Source organism: Argentina silus, assembly GCF_951799395.1.
Source record: "Argentina silus genome assembly, chromosome: 13".
NCBI lineage: Eukaryota > Metazoa > Chordata > Actinopteri > Argentiniformes > Argentinidae > Argentina > Argentina silus.
The window spans coordinates 17,883,493-17,907,748 of record NC_139667.1 but is presented as its reverse complement, the minus strand read 5'-3'; the positions used below and the strand labels follow the sequence as shown (position 1 = coordinate 17,907,748).

Genomic DNA, 24,256 nt, shown 5'->3' with positions numbered 1-24,256 from the left:
CTTATTATTGTAAATGGTGGGTAAACACTACAGTATTCATCCAAAGAAGGTGGGTAAATAGTGTGTATGTGTGTTTGACCTCCATTACATCACTGGTTACGAGTTGATTTGACAGTGTAAAATAACGGATGGTCAGTGGTTCTCACCCTGGACAATGATATAGGCGGTGGCGTGGATAGTGTCCACGTTGTTGGAGGCAAAGCAGGTGTACTGGCCCCCGTCCGCCTGCACCACGTTCTGGATGAAGAGGCCACCTGACGGGGTGATGTTTATGCGGGCGTCGGCCGGTAGGGGCGTGCGGTCACCCTTGGTCCAGGACACGCGGGGCTGCGGCTGGCCTGTGGCGCTGCACTCCAGGGTGATGCTCTCTCCCACCAGCACCTCTGTGTTCTGGGGCTGGATGACGAAGCTGGGCCGTGCTGAAAATAAATATTATTTAATATTTATTCATCTTACATTTATTGAAATATATATTGTTGACGCTTCTTTGTATCAGCTATATCCTCTATTATCGATTGCAACCCCCAGTCATAACCATTATCAACTGCCACTTTGGTTTTGTCTTACTAACTCCATTTTCATAACCATTTTCTTTCCTCTCTGTCAACGCTGTCATGACTGTGTGGTTATTAGAATTGTAGGCCTACTAAGGGTCCCTGGCAATAGTGGACAATATTTACCATAGGAAAGTCAGGATGTGGGATAAGCGCATGAACCTGTTGAGACTGTGATGCACACAGTTCCAATGATCAGTGAGGGCTATCATGTGTGGGGGGGTAGCCTTACATAGGCGTATCGTATGCTTATGTAATATCTCTCCTCCCAATATTACCATGGATTGAAGAAGTGGAATATGACAACTTTCAGGATAATTCTAATAACCATCTTTTTTCTTTGTGCATAAAGGCTCTCCAAATGTATTTTCTATGAATTAGGTATGCATATTTTCCTGTAATCTGTACAGTATACAATGTTTAAGATATTCTCCTAGTTAGATTTGATACCCTATCAAAGACATGCAAGGTTGCACGATTTCAGTAGTAATTGGAACAGAGCACAGAGGTGATTGATATATGCAACATTGGTCATTTCATATTTAAGGAATATAGCACACAGAATTTCAGAATGTGAGAATATACACGAGGCCTACTTCCATATATATTGCAGAGGATGTACTGGTGGTATGGATTATCCTTGACAACCGCTGTGCCCCTTATGATCAGTGTCTGTAATCTATTGTTAATTATGGAACATGAATTAGTAATTGTCCCACTCCACTCGTCAACCCTGTGAACACTCATTTACTGCTCCGCCTGTGTCGGTGCAAAGTTTGTATTGGTCGTGACAGATGCGCTTTGCAGCGATACCAAATTACCAAAACGGTCTTTGCACACTGTTTTAATGGTGCGCAGGGCTCTTTAGCAGAAGCAAATTGGGGTGGGAGGCACAGTAGAAGCTGATATACTGTTAACCCCATGTGAATCACAAACATGCTAGAAAACTATTTTGAAGTAAATACAAAACTGTAGCGTGAACTGAGATGAACTATGTTCAGACTTGGACCTGACACAGTTTGGAAGCATGTATACACACACAAATGCCTGATGTACACATTCTCAAGAGAAACAGGAAACACACATCTGTTCTCAGAGCAGTTTCTAACCGGGGGTCGGATCCCGAGGGCCATCAGTCACCCGCGACCTCACAGCGATCGCTGGGTCATCTAGAGACAGCAACGCTAATCTCTGGGGGCGACAGCTATCACAACAGTAACTAATGGGAGAGGCGGGGGGGTTGTTGAGGGAAACACTTTTCTCTGTGTTTCGCTGAAGCTTGGTGGGATATCCCAAGTATTTGACCCCGATCTCAGTCTCAGCTGTTGTATACAGCTGATTACTCTTGATACGTACTGTTTAATAGCTTGGGACTGTTCTGAATGATTGCACTAAACCAGAGCATGCAGATCTCTAGAGCAAAGAATGTTATTGAATTGGGACTCGAAAATCGGTTGCACATTCATCAGAGTATGCACTTATCCAATGTCGGTGAGTCACCTGCATTCAAAGAATATGGACACTGGACGACTTCAAGCGAGACTATGAAGACTATGAAATTGGACAGAGCCAAAATGTACTGCACTTTCAACAAGAGTTCACACTTATCTCAAGAAGTACACTCATCTCGAGTGGCCTGTATACTTTCAACTATGCACGCTTGATGACTTCAAGAACGGGTAAAGAGTACGAGTATGAAATCGGATGGAGCCACTCACAGGGGGCTCCGAAGTAGCGAAGGGTGACCTGGGAGGTTTTGACCTCTCCGGCCACGTTCTTGGCCATGCACTGGTACACTCCCTGGTCCGTCTCCCTCGTGTCCTGAATCATCAGAGTACCGTCCTCCAGCAGGTTCAGACGAGAGTCATCACGCATGTTCAGAGCATTGCTGTAGGGATAGGAACATTACCACATTACAGGAGAAGAACATGACATCACATACAGTACATGTTATGATTGATGTCAAATATCAAGTTCAGAGCATAAAAGCACATACAGTAGCTACAGCATATATTCAGCGTGATAAAAAATCAAGTTATGAGTGGTAGAATAGTATCCTTTAATATCAAATCAGCACCAAAAACACATTGTACTATCACACTGTTTCAAGCTTAATGTTTGTAATGGAATGGAGGAGATTGAGGGCCTTACTTGTTCCTGAGCCAGATGATCTGGGGTTTGGGGTTGCCCTCTGCCCTGCAGGTGAAGTACACTGTGTTCCCTGATGTCACATCCACGTCCTGGGGCTGGGACGTGATCCTGGGCACCTCTGAGAGAGGGATAGAGGAAGAGGAGAAGAAGATTGAGGAAGAAGAAGAAGGTTGAACGATGGGGAGAAGAGGAAGAGGAGGAGGAGAAGATAGAGGAGGAGGCAGAAAGATAGGGAGACAGAAGGAGGAGTAGATAGGGGATGCAGTGGAAGATGGGGTGAAGATAGAGGAAGAGGATGAGGTGGAAGTTGGAGAGAGATGAAGAGGAAGATGGTGGTAGTGGTAGGGTCAGGTATAGGGGGAGGAAAAAAGAAGGAGATGGGAATGGTATGGACAGGAAAGAAGGAGAGGCAAGAGGAGAAGGATTAAGAGGAATGGAGAGGAGAGAGAGAAGACATTTACCTAAGAGCTGAGATGTGAAGGAATGGCACCATAGAAGGAGGGGCCCATATGGGTGACTGTGTGTGTGTGTGTGTGTGTGTGTGTGTGTGTGTGTGTGTGTGCGTGTGTGTGTGTATCAGGAGTCATGGCCAGCTGGAAGCCACTCAAGCCCTTCTCCCAGCCCAGAGGGTTGGCTGTCTGACAGTGGAGTAATAACGTCTCGGCTTCTTACCAGAAACACAGCGACCGTAGACACACAGACCTGCCCAACCCTCCCTCCCCCTCCCTCCCTCCCTCCCTCCCCCACCCAGGGTTACCCAAACTGGGGCAGGGGCCCCCAAGGGCAGAGGCCACTGCAAAAGACAATGAGCTAATAGTAAAACACTGAAAACCAAACTGATGTTCAACAGTATGGCTAATTATTATTCTTTTTTTTTTTTTTTTATTTCTTTTACAAACACAATACGCCACAGAAAATTCCAGACCTTTGCTTTGCCATAAAAAAAAAGTCCTCCGAAAACAATACCACAGGTTTGCAACGACTTTGTTGCAAATGAACGATGTCTGACGTCTTTACAACATTCTATTTATTCACATTTCCTTATTCACTTTATTGACCCTACAATCACACATGAGATTCCTGGTCAAAGAGCTTGCAGTGCACACAACAAAGCAAGCTGGACACAAGGAATCTAAATGTCAATCTACACTCACCAAACACTTTATTAGGAACACTATACTAATACTGGGTAGGGACTCCCTTTGCTCTCAAAATAGCCTCAATTCTTCGTGGCATTGATTCCACAAGATGTTGGAAACATTCCTTTGAGATTCTGGTCCACATGATTGCATCACGCAATTCCTGCAGATTTTTCAGGTGCACTTTCAAGCTGTGAATCTCCCGTTCTACCACATCCCAAAGGTGTTCTATTGGATTCAGATCTGATGACTGGGAAGGCCACTGAAGAACACTGAACTCATTGTCATGTTCATGAAACCAGTTTGAGATGACTTTTGCTTTGTGACATGGTACATTATCATGCTGGAAGTAGCCATTAGAAGATGGGTAAATTGTGGCCATGAAGGGATGCACATGGTCAGCAACAATACTCAAATAGGCTATGGCATTGATTGGTATTAACAGGCCCAAAGTGTGCCAAGAAAACATTCCCCACACCATTACACCACCTCCACCATGAGAAGGTGTACAGGTGTTCCTAATAAAGTGTTTGGTGAGTGTACATTCCTTGGCTGAACAACAGGCAGATTATGTATTCTTTATTCAGATCACTATTAGCTGCAGCTTTGCCAGCAACTATTCTTCCTGGGGTCCACATATAAACACACAATAAAAGACAATGATAAAGACACTATACAAGACAGAGAAATGACATTAATAGGGCCACAAGTATTTCCTTTTGTTTCCCTTCTCTCTGTAAGTCTGAGTTATGGGTTGAAGAGCACCCCTGACACTGACCCCAGCGTACTCCAGAGTGTGCACACTGAGAGCCAGTTCAGGGGTCTATCTAGTTAGGGCACAAGGGTGCCCCCTGCACACATAAATCACCCGTGAGGAAATTGTTAAACTGCTCCAAACTGAAGGCACTGACCTTGTTAGTGCTGGAGCGTGGCTGGTGGTGAACCTAGGGTTACTAGGACCGTGGGGAGACTGACCTCTTTGCCACTGATGCACATTATTCACACACACACACACACACACACACACACACACACACACACACACACACACACACACAAGCTCACACACACGCAAACTAACACACAAGCATAAGCACGAATGCAAGCTCACACACACACACACACACACACGCAAGCTCACACACACACACAAGCTCACACACAAGCATAAGCACGAAAGCAAGCTCACACACACACACACACACACACACACACACACACACACGCACACACACTGTGTCTCTGTCTACATGTGGCAGACACATTTAATAGAGCCCGTAGAATATAGAGGCCCTCCTCCTCTCCTCCCTCCTAACATACAAACCATGCACATGGGCCCAACCGTAAATCCCTCCGTACAACCACCAAACAGCAGCTGCCCCAACCAAACCAATGGAAAGCCATAATAACCACACACACTGTAATATGGCATCCTTGTTGTCTCACCACCACCACCACCACATTGCTCCACATTAGCACCGGGGCTAATTGCTACTTGCAGCATTCCTTCAACATTATCTCCAAACATGGCCACCGAGGCTCTTGTCCATACATAGTAGGACCAGCTAGGAGTGGGCCTAGTGAAGCGGCTTGTGGTGGGTTGCCAGTGTGGGGAGGTGGCACTTCATGGAGAGAAGAGTGTAGGCAGAGGGGGAGGGCTAGTGTTTTGACAGCTGTGCGGCCCGCTGCACATTGTTTCCCCCCTGTTTATAGGGGGAATCAGGGGGGGTGGGAGGGGAAAGGAGTGGAACGGTCTGTTCCACCATGTTTTAAAGCGGTACATTCCTTTGTGGTGCCTCCACTCTCTGCTCCCCTCCGCACAGACAGACAGACAGAGGGGGGATTCATTAAGCAAGAGCGGGCATGTCGGGAACCGTCAAATTAGCCTCTGAGGGCCGGTGTGATCGGCTGTAACATAAACTAGCAACTGCTGCCTGCAGCTTAACCCTGCCTTCACTTGAGAATGTGAGAATGGCGTTCGAGGGAGAATCAAGGGGGAGAAAGATGGCAAAGGATGTAAAAAGGAACTGTCTTGACTGACAACAAAATGATGAACGAGTGTCGCGTAAACTTCAATAAAACACACAGCTCTCGCTACACTGTGGCAAGAGCCAATGAGACATTGAGACGTTTGCTAAAACTAGCCTCGCTCTGTCTTCGGCTCGTGCTAAGCATTTGGCTTTCGCTCATGCGTCCTGCCGGCCTTCAGCTTTCTACCCAATCCATCGGTCACACACTCCCTGCACATGGGAGATTGAGCCTCACGTCCATCCCTCACACACTTCTAAAGAAGGACTCTATCTCATCTCTCCGTTACACACTCATTCCGCTTCTCACACACACTCCCGCCGTACAGATACCTTTATGCCATCACCCATCCAGCCTTCACACTCTCCTGGCATACACACACCTACCGTCCGTCACACACTCCACCTCATCTACTCCTCACACACACACACACACACCTACCATCCGTCACACACTCCACCTCATCTACTCCTCACACACACACATACACACACCTAACATCCGTCACACACTCCACCTCATCTACTCCTCACACACACACACACACACACACCTACCGTCCGTCACACACTCCACCTCATCTACTCCTCACACACACACACACACCTACCGTCCGTCACACACTCCACCTCATCTACTCCTCACACACACACACACACACCTACCATCCGTCACACACTCCACCTCATCTACTCCTCACACACACACACACACACACCTACCATCCGTCACACACTCCACCTCATCTACTCCTCACACACACACACACACACCTAACATCCGTCACACACTCCACCTCATCTACTCCTCACACACACACACACACCTACCATCCGTCACACACTCCACCTCATCTACTCCTCACACACACACACCTAACATCCGTCACACACTCCACCTCATCTACTCCTCACACACACACACACACACACACACACCTAACATCCATCACACACGCCACCTCATCTACTCCTCACACACACACACACACACACACACACACACCTAACATCCATCACACACTCCTCCCTCCCACTCTCCCACACACTCCACCCAGATCCAGCTCTCACACACACACACTCCCAGCACACAGGGTCTTAATAGGCTTAGCAGATGCTGAAGGCTAGGGATGTGTGCAGTGGCAACCCAGCCCAGAGGCCCCAGCTGGTGGGGGCTTGGTGGAGGAGCTGCAGCTGGCTGGGGACCAGAGACAGGGACACACAGCAGGGACCCACCTGGGGACCTACAACCCACTGGGTGGAAATACAGTAAGTCAACTCTTAGACCCAGTTTAACTTCACATGCACCAGTGCCACAGGGGAGGGAGGGAGCAATTGCGGTAAAGGGAGGTGTGGTTTGTGTGGTGTGGTGTGATTTGGGGTTTTAAGGAAGTTTACAGAGAGAGAGAGTGAACATGAGTGGAGCGTGTGTGTGTGTGTGTGTGTGTGTGCGCGTGCAAATGCTTGTGTGTTAACACAGCTCTCGGAGTGTGTGAGCTCCTGTCCTTCCAAGAGTTTAGCCCTTCAGCTGTGAGAGGTTGAGGTACTGTAATCACAGGTGGCTGATTAATTATGTGTGTGTGTGTGTGTGTGTGTGTGTGTGTGTGTGTGTTTCCTCCTCACCACAGTTGAGCTCCTCAGCGGTGAGCGTGGCCACAGATCGTCCCTGCAGTCTGCTAGGATAGTCACAGGTGGCGGCGGCCTGGGCGTTCCCCGACTCAGCATACTGCTTCAGCAGGTCAGCCAGCCACAGCAGCTCACAGTCACAGTTCAGTGTGTTAGAGTCCAGACGCCTACACACACACACACACACACACACACACACACACACACACACAGAAAAAAGGCTCAATATTGTAGAGCTGCCAGAAGTGTAACAATAGTGAACCATCCCTTTAAGTATGCAGAATGTTATGCATCAGTCACAGGTCTGCACAAAGCTTGTTCTGCCTACCGCTCCCAAATGAGTAAGTATTCACCCCCCTGGACATTTTCCAAATTAGGGTTAGGGTTTTTTATATTTTAATGTCAAGTTTTACAGTAACACAACAAAATGTGGAAAAAGTCCAGGGGGGTTGAACACTGTATCTGTACATTATGTGCTGTCTTTGTTGATGCATAAAATACTGTACCAATAAAAACCTATTTAGGTACATCATATCACACGTACAGTATATCACAGACCGTAATACTAACAATCCTGTATTATCACACTAACAAAAGAAATAAACAAAAAGTTAAAAACTGTTAAAATAAGGCATATAGTGTATGGTCAAGTATAACGTCTTATATATAGAGTACAAAAGAAAGTTTGGACCGAGGATAGAGGACTGATAGTTGGACACATTATCAGGTGATTAGGGCCTGTCTGGTGTCATTAGTAGGCTGAGTATGGTGTGGTAGACAACAGTGTACAGTAAATCCTGTCTGGCAGCCTCCCAGTGTGGACTAACGCAGGCCTGGCTCAGTCCAAACACTGGGACTAACACTCACTGCACAGCCATGTTGGGAAAAACTCAAGCCCCCCCCCCTTCTCTCTCTCTCTCTACTTTGCCAATTGCTTTTTATAGCTTAGTTCAATTAATGCCGTTTTAGAGACCAAAAGCACATTGTTCAATGTTCCATTTCTCCCACCGAATCTCTTTTTTTCCTCTGATTGCTACTGATTTGTCATGGACATTTAGAGCTTTTCAAAGTGTAAAATCGTGCATTCCACTCCTTTAACCTTAATCTATGGTCATGACCATGGCTGCATCTTAAATTACTCACATTTCACCATACAGTGCACTACTGGACCCTTTGTGGAGTGTAATACACTCTAGGGAATTGGGTGTCATTTGAGATGTTCTCCTAGTTCTGGAGTTGCCCCCCTTCCCACATACTGTACCAATCCTCAACTGTACATTCCAAGAGACGGTAACGTTTCCAAATAATCAGATTCTGATATCAGTCTGAAAATCCAACCTAATTTGAATGTCATAATCAGGGAGGTGATGGAGACTGTCTTGTGATGAATTCCTCCCACCTTTCCTGCTCTACTGTCTGTCTGCCTACTGTACCTCAACCACAGCATCCAGGCATGCCATCCAACAGATCCTGGAAGACATTCTTTCTCTGAGAGAGTGAGAGTTGTTGAAAAAGGGAAGAAAACAATGGGGGAAGGCCAAACCGCTGATTGTAATTTATTGTCTGCTGGCTGGACACAGACAAGACCAAAAAAGTGTTCTGGATGAGCCTACAACACTCCAAGTCGTTGAAAATGAGGTCTAACTTCCAAACACCTGAACTATCCCTTCAGACACAGGTGGTTCACAAAATAATTTTGGTATGACAGCTTTATAACACCCCTGTCATTGAGAGGCTGCTGTGCATGTCACTTCGGTCATAGAGAAAGCTGCTACCTCGTCATAACAGCAATACATCATACACCTAATGAGCAATAGACATGACACCTAATGACAGAACTTATGGCATGCTTATAACACTGTCATATCCTTATACAGGCAATGTCAAATAAAGTATTACAGACAAAAGTTAGTATATCGATTATATTAAAAAATAAATCTTTTTATATTATGCAATCTCTCTTACTGGAAATTGAGAATAACTGGCAGCTAACTGGATGCTTTTCAATACGAGTCACAATGTGGTGTTGTGTGTGCTGTGTGGTGTTCAGCTGAAATATGTCTGAGAACCGACATACTGACCCCTTTGAATCATATCATTGGATGCTAAATGACATGCATTCTCAGACAACAACAACCCAGCTGTCCTGTCCTCTTCACACGTGTTAGCGCAATATGATGCGTGTTTGTGCTGCACTTACAGTCTCTTCATGGACTGTAGATGGTGGAAGGTCCCCAGCACCAGATGGGTTATTCTGTTGTTGTGCAAAAACCTGTTGAGAAAGAGCAGGAAGAAAGGAAAGAGAGAGACTTGAGTAAGCTCACTGTCAGATTATTTCACAGTTGGTAAATGCTTTTAGTGAGGCTAGGTCAGAACATTGTGCATTGACACACAGTCCAACTGTAGGAGGACGGTAAGTTCGTCTAGTTAAACACTAAAGGGATTCAGCTCTATGCATCGTTCCCATAGCTACGCACAGGCATATGCCACATTGTAAACAAGCACAGAAGGTTCTAAACTCATGGAGAAATGTGTATATTTATTGTGTATTATAAGCTGTACGTAGCATCAGGATCTTGATGTATCCAGCAGGCTAATAGCAGTGACCAATTTGAATAAATATTTGAAACTACTTTAAAATGTTCTATCTGGGATAGGAAATATGATGACTTTCCCAGACACGCAAGCTTTCAATGCTTTGCTCGATGAACAATCTTGAAAAAAAACAAAAAACAATCAAAAACAGATGATAGATAAATAAATACATGCAATCTTTTTGGAAAGATTATTTTTTTGGATGGCAATCTCTGTAAATCAAAAGAAGCTCCAGTTAAACACTTTTGTCTTATTTTCTTTCCCAATCCTAGGGAGACGGACACATCATCCAGACTCTTGCACTTGGCCATAACGTTACAAGGCACAGCGCTCCGTTGTCATGGATATCTTCCTCTACAAACGTTCCAGAGAGAGTGCACCTGGGAATTCCTTCCCACCGCTGTTACCATGCATGTGCAGGTGGCTCCTCTCTTCTCCTCACCTCACAGGGGAGGTTTGGGAACGTGTGTGGCGGGATTCCAGGGAGCAGCCTGTAAACATGGATACTGAAGCAGGAATTCAGCTGGGGATCCAACACTTCCACATCTGGTGTGAGCATGGAAGGATTGTCCATCCGCACGCTAAAAGAGCCTAAACACTCACCCAATTCCTGCCTGTTATTGACAATGTGATTTTATTCAATTTATCCACGACAATTTTCCCTTCAATGTCTCCTTGTGATATCGATGATATAGCTAGTGTCTTTTTTTGAAGGATCCTCAATCCTACAGAATAGAACAGTGTGTTCTTCCTCTAGGTCCTCAACAGCCTTAAAACAGTGAAGCAGACATGAGAGCATCTTTCCAGACAATGACTAACTTGTGTAATCAGTGGACCCCACAGGCCCTGCGGTATAACTCTGCTGACTCGTGATCTTAGCTTCTCCCCTAAACCACTCATGTATGCATGCTTACACACACCATACAAACACACACGTAGCGTGCAACACACAACACACACGCACACACACAGACCCTTCTCAGTGTACAAATGAAGTGACAGGAGAGGCCCTTATTCAGAGGACAAGGATAGAACTGCCAAACACAGAGCTAAATTTACAGCTGTCCTCCACAAGAATTCTGATTCCAATGTTTACCATCCCCGTTGCTATTTACCCCAGACAAACAGAAAACCAACTTTAGAAATGGCCCAATAGGCCACAAGAGACTTGTTTAGGAAGATTGGCTGTCCTGATGTCGGAGGCATCTCGGAATGTTTCAAAGGTCATCCAAGGGTCGTGTTGCTTGCTTTGAAAACTCCCAAGTCCAACGTCGGTCCAACGTCGGTCCAACGTCATGGTAAACACATTAGGGATCCACCGGTCAGGGACAGGGTATTTTATTTCAAGCACACCACGCTTTTTATGGATTTATAAAACCTATTTCCCAGAATGTTTATATATGTATGTAAATTCTGCACTCAGTGTCCCTTCCAAGTTAGTTCAGGTTAAGTACACAAACATGTCATAATACATCTCTGAATTCTATCGTTTGGGGGATGCTGTCTTGTTTTTTGTTTATAGACCATAATTTTACATGGAAGTGGTTAGCACTTTCTTAAGACGAATATGTACTTGGGGCGTGAGCATGTTTCTTATATGACGGGTGGGGATTGCTTGTGTGACGTGGAAGACATCAGCCATTAGACCAAGAGGAGGAAGGTCAAAGGCGAGAGTGTGCAAACTTACAGGCGTTCAAGCTTGGGGAGGTGGGTGAAGGATTCGGGTTCTAAGGACTCAATGTTGTTGAAGTGGAGATACCTGCAAGAGAACACATCTTAGAATGATTGTCCAAGACTAGGGCCCTGTTTGAATATTCTTAAAATGCATCCTTCCTTCACTGATCATAGGTCTGACATGACTTGATTAGAAAAAGCAATGCAGTGAAAAACTTGCTTTCACCAATGCAATCATTTTAGATCAGTGATTACTCCAAAGGAAGGGAGGAAGGTAGGATGCATTTCTAAAGCTGGTGAGCTGATATAGCACTAGTCACCTTCAAATTGATTTCATGATTCCAAGAAAACAGTTAACCTGTCCTTGACACAACTTGTTTCAAAAGCATACATTGAGCAGAATACAGAGAAGAAATTTGCTCAACATGCATTACATTCATAACATATGCAGAGTCTGAGAATTCTAACGCTGCAGGCTAACGTTACCATGGAATTGCCCATCGGCTGACACACACAGAACTATGTAGAGGAATGCAAACATGATTTATGGCAGAACACCTTTCAAGCTGAAAAAAACAACTCTGGGAATGAACAGAAATAAATAAAAGTTAGGAAATGAAATCCATCATCTGTGCAGTAACTGTAAGGTTCAGCAATGCATTTGGTTTGACAGAGAAAGCCACAGTGAAAGCAAGCACAGCTTTAGCTAGTAAGTTCAAGTTCGGCAAAAAAAGCAAGTTCGTCAGCTATGAAAGACATGAAGCTCCTGAGCATAAAGCATAACTACGACATTGACGGGTTACCTTAAGCCCTTTGAGTACATGCTACTTTACTTGTCTTTTTGAAGGTTCTGATGCAGCCCAGTATCTTTTGGATTTCTTTGTAAAGTACATTCTATTAGTACTGTTTACAACATAATACTTCAGATTTCCTGTGTGTCTGTCTAAAAGAGGACAGATCCAGGTTGTTGTCTACAGAAGGGAATGTATGAGTTACAGGCTGTAACAGCAGGCCACAGAGTGTCCAAAGACAACAGAACCCAGTGAGGCCAAGAGCTATTACACAGACAACCATGTTTAATGCCTGAGCGAGCAAGAGAGAGAGAGAGAGAGAGAGAGACAGAGAGAGAGAGAGACAGACAGACAGACCAGGAAGAAACATCAAAATAATTTTGTCGTACAGATCACAAATCAGTCCAAAATCTAAACATGTCTTAAGTGAGATATTGTTCATGATCATCTGTCTCTTTGGCTCGAAGCAAGTAGTTTGGCCGCAGATTGCAGTATGTGCGATTTTAATACAATCCACAACAAGTGAGCCAGCATGCTTGCAAAACGGCAACCGTTAAACAGCAGGGGAAAGAGCAGCGTTAATGTAAGCCTATATGACTTGGCAGCACTGTAAAACCAATGTTTATTCCAATCCTCCCCCAATATATGGCTCTTTGTAGCTAAAGCCCAAGAGAATGGTGGAGGGGGCCATTAAAACGAATGCAACTCTGGCTCAGGACTTGTCACCCACATATAAAACCCTTCATTACTGTATCGAAACTCAAAACAGCTGCAGGGCAAAGAGCCTGGAGTTTGAGTTGGTTTGGTTGGTTTCGCTTCGTGAATAGCCATTTGTTGAGAGTGGATGCGGTTATTTAGGGACAAACTACAGTACCCACAATCCTTACCATAGGTTAAACCACCTTGATATGCTGTATATGTGAGGGAGAGATGTAGCCGTAGCCTACGTGGTTTCAGCCATGTTGGTTTGGGAAACCACGTGCGTGTCTGGTTCGTGCACATGTGGCTTACATAGATGATGCACCGGCATGCACTTTCCTGATACTGTATCTAGTCTTGCTACTAAACATTATGTTAGTGAAGCCATCTTCTGTTACTGTGGGAGGTCAAAACATTGAGATCTATTGACTGAAAGGGTTAGGGTTAGGGTAAACCAACAATAATAGTCTCAAATAGCCTTACTAAACACAGCCTTTGTGTATAATAACCTATACCGTTAAACTCTACTTCCATGTAATTACATAGCGGTTCCTACAGTATGTAACTACAGATATTACTGTGTAGTTACATAGGTATAAGGGCAACTTAAGGTAAAGTGTACTACCAGTCTCTGGTAGTAACACAACTGTTTCTTGTTGAGGGGGATTGAAGTCCTCTGACCAATTAATCTACTCTTGAATCACTAGACTGAGGGTCTGACTATACTGCAACTAGAGCAGTGGGTGTAATGAGAGACATTTTCACCATTCTGTATGAACAGTAATGTTTTCTTTCTTATGCACCTCATAATATTCCCCAGACACAATTTACACATCATAAAGCAATAACATCAACAAGGGGAAAAAAACATTGCGGTTTTGCCATTAGATTGAAGGAAAATCATTCCAATTTCTGGGATTATTACAAATCGTCATTGTGACAACATGCAATTAGGCAAACAAATCGCGAATGTACATCGATTGTGCCGGTTCATGCAGTCGTAGACAAGCTCAGGATGTACATTTATACAGGTCTAGGCCGACCGTCCTTTTCTTTCATGCTGATAGCATAGCATGGCTTATAGATAGAATGTGTCATACATGGTCATGACAATCCCATGAGCTCCTACCATTCCATATGGATGGCTTCTATGAGGCAATAACAACAACTAATGCAAACACAACTGGACTTTCATACTTCTGAAAGAGTATGAGACGTAGCGCTCTGCGTTGTGTGGCTCGGCAGCAGCGGACACAATAAAAAGGCTCTAGCCTTGAACCGGCGGGCGAGGGCTCAGAGCTAAAGTCTAGAGCAAGCTAGCTGTGCGACATGGTGGAAGCTGTAGCCCAAAGCACATAGGAAGAAGCCGAGGCTGACTTGCGTCATCAGTGTCGAGCTTAGCTAGTATCGGAGCACACAGGGCGATCTCATGCTGCCGGGCGGGCGGGTGAGCATACGTCGTTGTGGCAACGAGACATGCTACTCATGCAGCGGTGGGGTGGGGAAGTCATGGGGTCAGCGCGACACACACAAGGGTGGGTGCACACACGGCATGCATAGTTGGCGGTGGGGGAGTGGGTATAGTGTGTGGGGGGGGGGGGGGGGGGCTGTAGTGGTGGAGCGAGTCGCGAAAGAGGGGGATTTCAGATGGGTGACAGATATCAGGGGAAGGAGGAAGAGGAGATGGTGAGGTGGAGGAAGAAGAGGATGAGGAAGGTTGGTCACTTACAGTTGCTCTAGAGAGACAAGTCCCTTAAATGCGTGTCTGTCAATTGATTGGATTTCATTCTTGTACAAATAGCTGAAAAGGAGAAATAATTCATAAGTAATATTAGTATTAACACACACAAGGGATCAACTGCTGTCTCTCTGGCAACAGAGAGAGAGAGAGAAAGTGACTGAATTAAATGGTCGGTTATAGTGAGAACAAAAACAAAACCAAATTCATGGGACCAATGTTGTAAATATAACAATATTTTGATGACTAGCGGGGCCAACCACTCACAATAAATACAAACTTATTTACACTACAGGTTAGGCATATTAGGTACATTCAATACCACAGTCAGGGGAGGCTAGTGGAGGTAGAAATCGGAGGACAGGCTCATTGTATTGCATGGAACAGAAGAAGGAATTCCTCATTACAATGCATAGCCCATCCTTCGATTTCTACCTCCACCAGCCTCCACTGCAACACAGTAGCTGTATAACTGCATGTCATGTTTTAAATCATGGGGCACATTTCTGTTACATTAGATGGCAATGGTGAAAGAAACGGACAGGCCGGGACTCACTCACAGCTCAAACATTCACAAAAGATCAAAGGTCAATACATTAAAACAAAGAGCCCGCCATGAAACAGGAACCATTTGACACACAAGTACAAGAAAAACAATTCACACATACATGTTTCAATGGTTATATATATGAAAGGTTATGAGAACCATTTATACAGCTGTCATGGTTTCTTAATAACGTTCCATAAAAACACATGTTACTCTATGCCTTGGAGAGTAGGATAGGGCATATGAAAGATCAACTTGGTATTGCAGAACATAAAGGCAAACATAAATTGGGTTTTCCTTCCTTCTTCCATGATGGAGAAATGTGACACTAAAACAGCAATGGCTTATGGCTTTATCTTTCTTTTCATCTCCCATCTATCTATTTCTTTATGGAGTCGATGAGAGATCCAAATTTACCCCTCGGCAAATATGACGCAACGTATGGAAAGATAAACACGGTTCTCAGTTCTTCTTGTCTATCAGTATGTTCTCATCACTTTCTGATGTGTGTGAAGGAGATCCTATTTCTTGAGGGTTATCAACAGTGCTCTCAATCACACTTACGTTGACGGACACATTGAACTGAATGCTATAACATAGCTGAGGTGGAAACATCCTTGGAGGATAGTCTTGTCTTTCATACAGTCAATTAGCCTGTCCAACACTATCAGCACAGAAGAATACAAACATTGTCATTTCAAGGAGAAGTGGTGAAGTCAAACATATCATCAATCAAAAAGCTGGTTGGCTCAAATGGAAAGCAAATTTATTTTCTTCTTACTAATCCACTTTTGATTTCAACGAGGACGATGATGATGAGAAAAAAACAAAACATACAGTACATCATCTCAAGGAGCCGTCAACTGAACACGGAATTGGTGGACATGAGAGCATCAGCTAGCTCCACTTTCAGAGCACAGTTGTCTTAGCGTTGCTATAATATTGTGGAAGAATGACTGACTGACTGACTGACTGACTGACTGACTGACTGTTTGGAGTATAAATCTTTGGCTTTGTCTTGGAATTTCTGGCTTTCTGGAGACTTGAGGACATTGAGGACACGCAGAAGCCTTATCTCCTATAGGTCTGTGTGTGTGTGTGTGTGTGTGTGTGTGTGTGTGTGGGTGTGTTTGTGTGTGTGTGCCTGTGAGTTTGGGGGTCTGTGTGGGAAACCGGATTCGGAAGCCTTGGGGTCGACTCTCAAGGGGAAGAAGTGACTGAGGGGCTTTGTGGCTTTCTTCTCCTTCCATACAGTGAGAACTAAACTGACCCGCAATTTTCCTGTCTTCTTTCTATACGCAAGCAAGTGTTGTCAAAACCGGAGGAGAGACACAAAGAGAGATCTCATTCCTCATTGCCAATGAGAGATTCCTGAACCGAAAGCAATGGCCTGAAGCATGCTCTCCGTCCTTGATTACCTAATGAAATTACTATGCACGCCATACCTGACGCAATGCCTGCAGCCTGTTACACTCAATCTGAACTCCACACAAAACAACAACAAAAACAGGAACTGGATGTCCAATAACGGAAAAAAAAGTAACTAACTTTGGCTTTTGGCTTGTACTAGTCCTACACGGAGTGGCTCGAGAGGCACTGTAGCTTAGTTCAAAATGTGACGCTAGTTGTCCATTACCATTTGGTAAGGATAGTTAGGATACATAAACCATGTAGGGGGACTGAAGCAACAGGATTCCCATAACCATATGACTGAGAGTTGACCTTTGTGAGGGAAGTGGGGTGTGTGTCAGTGTGTGTGTGTGTGTGTGTGTGTGAGTGTGTGTGTGGGGGGGGGGTTATAGATACTTCCGTCTGGATATACAGTGGAGAGTACATGAAAGACCTCAGGAGGAAGGAGGATGGGGGCTTTACTTAGGTCCAGGCAGAGGGGGGATCCCAGTTCACAGGGGCTGCTAAGGGCAGTGCCCTGGCCTCAGATTAACTCCAGCTTTAAAAGGAGAGGGGTCTTTCAGGGGCCTTCTAATTAAAACAGCCCCAACAACCGGGGAGTCACACGCACTCCATTTACTTCATGCAGAGAGGGGGAAGGTGTGTGTGTGTGTGTGTCTGTGTGTGTCTGTGTGTGTGTGTGTGAGAGAGAGAGACAGAGAGGACTGAGGAGACTTTCCGAAGATAGACTTATCCCTCTTTCCCCTCTCAAGCCCAACATACACACTCATTGACAAGCTAGTGTCAGAGGCATCGTTTGTCTGAGACATTTGTTTAAGTTGTAATGGGACTTACGAGCTCTCATACCTCTCTCCCAAGGTACTATTGGTCCTTCTTCTCACAGTTAATAATTAATAGTATGGCAGGTTAGGCTAGCTCTCTTATTAGACACAGAGGAACTAGATATCCTAGACCTAGACAGAGGTCTACCATTAACTAATTGATAACACAGACCAAAAGAACAAGACATTTTTGCAAAACAAATGCTAGTTGTTCTCCATCTTATCCATTGATTTCTATGTCCGTTTGTATGTAGCTTAACTTAATGTTGACTACAGTAGGTCACATTGACATTATCTGACCATATCTGACCATGTCTGGCCTTATCAGACATGAGTCATTCTTATGTAAAGTATGTAGGACATTAACATTGTCTGAGCAAAGACATAATAATTCAGATCTGTAGGACATACATATTTATCTGTATCACTGTTTGGCCCCCAAATAATACCAATACTCTGTTCCCAAAACAAAACAACCAAAATATAACAGTAAAACTATTAACAATATTCTGCTTGCCCTAATAACCTTAAGGGAAAGGACTGAGGAGCAGAGAAGGTCTAAGTTGTCTAACTCAAGGGCGATGATGAGGTTGAATACACAGAGTTAAGACTGAGGAGGTTGACGAGAGACACGGGAGCAGACATTTCAGACATACTCACCGTACGGTAAATGTAAACACAGTCAGCCCTCCTACCACAATTAAGACTGGTGGATTTATAATGGCGAGTGACTAACAAAGGAAGAACTGTGGCATAGTCCAGAGGTTAGTGCGCTACACACACTTCAAGCCAGCCTCTGTTCTTCACACAATGCCTGAAGGTCATGACTTGCAGACAGATAAGTACAGAGTAAACCCAAAGGATTAGACAAAGGGACTATTTTGTTTTACGTTACGTAATTTCCCTTTACCACATTAATACACTCCTGATTGGGTAGTCTAGCAATGTTCAGTTCCAGCCAACACTACAATCAGTAAGCCTGTGTGTGTTTCTTTCTTGACAGTAGGCCGAGACATGTTTCATCATGCATTATCTTCAACTGACACGGCAAAGGGTGGAACTAATACATGGCCTTTTGCCTATTGAGCTTGTCAGCTCCAAAATGGCCGCCACTGTGTTGCAAAATCCATCACTTGACATAAAGGCCAACTTACAGATATTTTAGATTTTCCAGGTCCTCAAAAGCACCCCGAGGGATCCTCCTGATGTGATTGTTGTTGAGGAGGCTGTCAAGTGAAGAAAAAAAGGGATGTTAGGAAAGTCAAGGTTGCCCAGTAGACCAGTGCAATCGCACACACTCATACAGTTTTCACACTATCATGCCAATATATAGAGGTGCAGATATTTTGCATTGTCCTGTACAGCTTAGCTCTCTAAAAGGTGGCTGATCTGGCTTTAAATAACAACTTTAATGGTGCCAGCTGCGATTAGCTTTATATGGAAAAAAAAGCTGACCAACTGTATGACCCTATACTGTGCCGTACTCACTGGGAGCAGCATGGTTTTGGTTGATACCAGTGTGAAAGATCCCTCAGGGGCTTTGCATACTACAGGGCTGACCCGAATTGTACTGTGCTGGCTTGTATATTTTCTTTTCACATTGTCTTTCCCAGCACTGTTACAGCAACTATGGTTGATGTGTAACCAGACCAGCCCAGTACAGCTCAGCTCAGCTCTATAGTGTGAGTAGGATATTGTATAAGTGAATCCATAAATTCTAGTACACAGCAATATCAAGTGGGCTACGCAATGCTACGTTATTGCTATATAATGCTATAATACAGGACAAATGCCAGAGTAAACATTGCTAAAACTTTTCAAGTGAGAAATAATGTTCTGATCCCTGGAACACTGAACTCTTGGGCAGCATCTGGTTTAGTTCCCTACACACTGTCACAATTTGTTCTGCATTTCTAATGGCTGCCAGAACTATGGGGTAGAACCTGGACGGAGCTCAGAAATGGCTGTCATAAGCATTCTGCAACACTGCAGTCTTTTTCAAACTGCAATCCTTTTCCAACAAACCAGTCCTGAGTTGTCGATGTCTCATCCTAGCAGAAAGCAATAAACGCCAGGAAATCACAAACACATTTCAAATTGTGATAATTTGTTTAATTAGTTAATTACTTTACACTGCATAACATATAATAACTATTTTGTTTTTTGTTTACCCTACCAGTGCCTAGGCGGAGTGGTCCTCCCCTAACTAGCTTGGTTGATCCCTGCCTGAAGATATTTGGCCTCAACTGATTTTAATTTAACAATGTTCTGATCTCAGGAAAAACCTCTAATGACCACTACAAGTTCTTATGAATGTTTGTTGGCCAACATATTGAGGTGTTTAGGGGTGACGGCATAAAAGGAGCAGAAAAGACAGGAGCCAGACATCTTTTTAGTTTAGAGCCAGACATCTATTTTTGTCTGAGACACTAATATTGGACGTCTCGCTGCTTCAAGATATGTTATTCTTTGGTCTGTGTGACAGAGGTAAAAACCATGAAGAGTTACCCATGAAATAGGGCACTCCATGGTCTGAACCACTAACTGTCTGATATGAAAATATGGTCCTTCTCTGCCTTAAAGGTATAGTTCGCTGCAAAGACGTTTACATGTTTCATATCCTATTAAATATGGAATAAACTCACCATTAGACTAAAAACTTGCCTCAAACTTTCAAAGGGAACTTTCCTTTTAACTTTACTTCACTCTATACAGCACCTCTCCATGGACAGCCCTTCCGGAGTGCTAGCCTGATTAGTAGCGATGCCACATGGCTGTCGGCTGTGAGGGCTGACACATGATAGATGGCTCGGCAAGTGAATGGGAAAAATAAATTCCTGGCAGATAATGAGCTGACCTACATGTGTGAAACCACAGCAAAATAGAGAGCAAGAATTTGCCATTCTGTGTGCATCACAAGCAGCACTTTCCAGGGATAACTAGCGATATTGGGGTCTCAACATTTTCGCCACTGCGGTCACCCACCTAAAGCCTTTAGATTTTGCTTTGTAAATCACCAAGTGAACAATGACTATGTATCCAGGGCCAGTTGTTAAGATACTGTAGGACCCACCAATTGTAGGACCAATTCATATGTCCCAATTCTCCAACCTTTTCCATGAAGTGTGTACTTCAAGTGTGCTCTTTCCCAAACAGATTTAAAAGCATAAGATTGGCTTTTACACCAATCTAATGCTTTAACATCCATGGCAGGGAGTGCACAAGTGTAAACTCCAGGGAGAAGGGTAGAGACTCTGGACTATGTCCTGTACTGCCTGGACCACTGTGGTTGAGACACGGAGAGAGAGAGAGAGAGAGGGAGGAGGGTGTTCAGGTTACTTACAGTGTGTTCAGGTTCTTTAGCCGTCGAAAAGAGGCAGGTTGTAAATCCTTGATTTTGTTGAACCTCAGATCTCTGTGGAGAGAGAAAAAAAAAGAAACACAATCAGAAACGAAAATCAGAGCAACTGCACCTGCCAGAGGAATCGTTAAGATAAGGCAACTTTGGTTTGGCCGTGATTATCAGCAACATCTACAAGAGAAGCAGCACTTGTGTACATTTCATTTGTGAAGACCTGTCGAAAAAACCCACTTACGGCACAGCTGTACTAACGGTGATTATAATGAAGGATAGTAACTGCACACATTATTCATGTCGCAAGAATGCCATTCATCAAGCCTCAATCATGAGGATAGATTTACTTAACATTTGCCCTAAAGATAACAATTACGAGGTTAGTCAGATGGCTGTCAGCAAGCTTAGTATCACCTTCCTTCAACCTCCTTATAATGGAGCCTGCATAATGATATATGATACAAAATGACACGACAATAAGCACTCATGGTCATAAATGACAAACGACTTGGCGTGCCATGATAGGCCTAAGAGACCGAAGTAAATTAAATTAGCTGTCAAGCTAACAAGTTGTAACTGATGTGATCATGCGGGTTGGTCAGGACAGAGTTAAATATTTCTATTCTAACTGCATGTGGTATGCATGGCGTGAAATGTGAACATTTCTAAACAATGAAGTTATGCTTGTGGAACTTAGCCTTTAAGTCATAAGACCTTCAACTGAGTCAATTGCCAAAATGTATTTTCATAAGAAAGAAAATAAATGTGTAAGTGGAACCAGCTATCCATATGAAGGACACTTAGAAGGGAGCTATAGGTAAGAGAGGGGTTCAACTGCCTTGAGAGTAAAGCCTATTTTCCTTCTTTGCAGTACATTTTTCAAATGAGTCACCACACTCCAACCATCCACAGTCACAGTGATGGTCTGAAAAAAGACCTGAAAGTTCTTCAAGTCCCAACAACAAGGCCAAGGTCTTGATCAAGCTGGTCATACTCAAGCCTTTCTGAGAAAATAGGCTCCACCACAGACTGAGACAACATGAAAATGGAGTCACAACACAGATACACCCCTTTATCGCTGTGCCACCAAAGAGAGGCAGTACTAGATCAGCTATACCGCTATGCAGAAGCTCCTTCAGTAAGTACGACATACCAGCAGGAGTTTTTGACTAAACTTAGAACACATAAATTGAGAAATAATTTTGTCAAAATATGTCAAAATACACCACCATGATCCACTAAGAGAGTGATATAAGTCTGGGTTTGGGGTCTGGCCAAAAGAGACTGTCATGTTAAGATTTCAATGATGATTTCCTGAAATGTTGTGGGTGACTGGGATTTAAGTGAGGGATTTGAGAGGCTGGACACAACTCTGAAAGGATTTCAAGTCTTTCTACTTTGTTAGCAAATTGTCAGCAAACATAACTAGAGCTCTTTGTCCATTCACTTTCACCTTTGGTGACATCAGACATGGAATGATCTTCAGGGTAGACTGAGTTTGGAGCACTTGGTCCCATACAATTGTTTAAGTCCTTAGTTAGGGACCTGCTCACAGAGACATGCTCTTGGTTTGATTAATTAATGTATGTATTTTGTATTTTATTGTGTTGTGTTTGTAAGGTGTTGCTTTGTATCATATTTCTACTGTAAATAGGGCACATCTGCAAAAGAGACCTCGGTCTCCGTGTGCCTCCCTGAATAAATAAAGGTTATATAAACATTGTCTTATGGAAGAAGACATAGCCTAATCTGGGGCTGTTAAATCGATCTTGAACATGGTGTTTTTACTCACATCTTTGTCTGTCAGCTTTGTATTATTAATGTTGCCTAGTTACCAAATGCACAACAGCCAACGGGGCCAAATCATAAAAACTATACATTCCTGACTTTACACTTTCTCGTGTTTCTGCGAAAAACGTGGTCCAAATAACAAAGCGACCTGATTTCATAGCCAGTGAAATGTTTATGGGTCACTCGCTCTGTAAAACCCCTGCATATGGGTCCAATTATAGAGCTCAACTTTTCATATACTCACTTCCTTTCATATAAGAGATTCAGGAATGACTGTGTGCCCAGGCTGGCTAGCGCAGGGAGGAAGCCACTTGTATTCTGTGTCAAACTGAAAATCCATTCCGATATATCTGACATGCAAATCAAAGTCCCTCAAACTAAACTGGAGAAGGTGATGGAACATTGTTTGATTTGGCAATATGGTGGGAAATTTCGTCTGTGTCTATTGTGAATTATATTATCGCCTTATTCTTTCATTCACAGTTCAAACTCAAGAGGGACTTGCAAGCATAACAGACCACAAATGACAATACATAAAGAAACATTTCCAAAACAGCTTGAAAATGTAGACTCCTCTACCCAATAAAGACCTCATATACAACAAGTGAGTGGAGCAAGCCAAAGTCCAATTATCCATTCCATGGTCTTGCTTTCATACAACGCATAGACCATGGATTTCAAGACTGTCCAAACAAAGCTGCTAGCATTTCATGGCTGAAACACACCAGTAAGTGTGCAGAGAGGTGGTTCTGTGCCCTTAGGAGGACAGCCATCTTCAGACAGAAGACCCAGAGAGTGCTGTTCAGTGGGGGGGGTGTTCCTGTGGTGCTTGAACATGAAAGCAGAGGGAAAAAGTGTGTAAGTGTGTGTGTGTGTGTGTGTGTGTGTGCTTTTATGTGTGTGTGTGTGTAAGTGTGTCTGTGTGTGTGTGTTAGGGCTGCAACAATTAGTTGACTTAGTCGATTATTTCGATTATATACATTTGATTGACGAGACGTGAATTATTAAAACAACATATGTTGAACAACATATCACTGGTTCTGTTCAGTCTTTCATCATAGTCTCCCACCTCCCCTGCCCTCCCTACAAATTCAAAATACAACCTTTTTTTTTTTCAACGCTATCAGAAAGTGCAGCAACTCCAACTGATGATCAATTTGATTCTCTCACCATTTAGCTGGGCATAGGTAAAATTCATGTCATGATAAATGCTTAGTCATATCAAAAAACCTTTAGACTAATTAATCAATTAATGAATCGCTAAAATAATCTATAGATTAATCAATAACAAAATAATCGTTAGGGCAGCCCTAGTGTGTGTGTGTGTGTGTGTGTGTG

At 43.8% G+C, this 24,256-nt stretch overlaps 1 protein-coding gene across 1 annotated transcript in view; it reads right to left on the bottom strand.

Moving 5' to 3' along the window:
• The window catches only part of pxdn (peroxidasin), a gene marked incomplete at its 5' end in the record, with an annotated part of 54,911 nt that overhangs the window by 21,325 nt on the left and 9,330 nt on the right, over nucleotides 1-24,256 (bottom strand). The window contains 9 exons of the mRNA XM_083682767.1: nucleotides 147-419; nucleotides 2,273-2,442; nucleotides 2,706-2,823; nucleotides 7,495-7,664; nucleotides 9,698-9,769; nucleotides 11,780-11,851; nucleotides 14,986-15,057; nucleotides 18,927-18,998; nucleotides 21,116-21,187. Of these exons, the coding sequence (XP_083538893.1) occupies nucleotides 147-419; nucleotides 2,273-2,442; nucleotides 2,706-2,823; nucleotides 7,495-7,664; nucleotides 9,698-9,769; nucleotides 11,780-11,851; nucleotides 14,986-15,057; nucleotides 18,927-18,998; nucleotides 21,116-21,187 (1,091 nt within the window). The remainder of the gene's footprint in view (nucleotides 1-146; nucleotides 420-2,272; nucleotides 2,443-2,705; nucleotides 2,824-7,494; nucleotides 7,665-9,697; nucleotides 9,770-11,779; nucleotides 11,852-14,985; nucleotides 15,058-18,926; nucleotides 18,999-21,115; nucleotides 21,188-24,256) is intronic.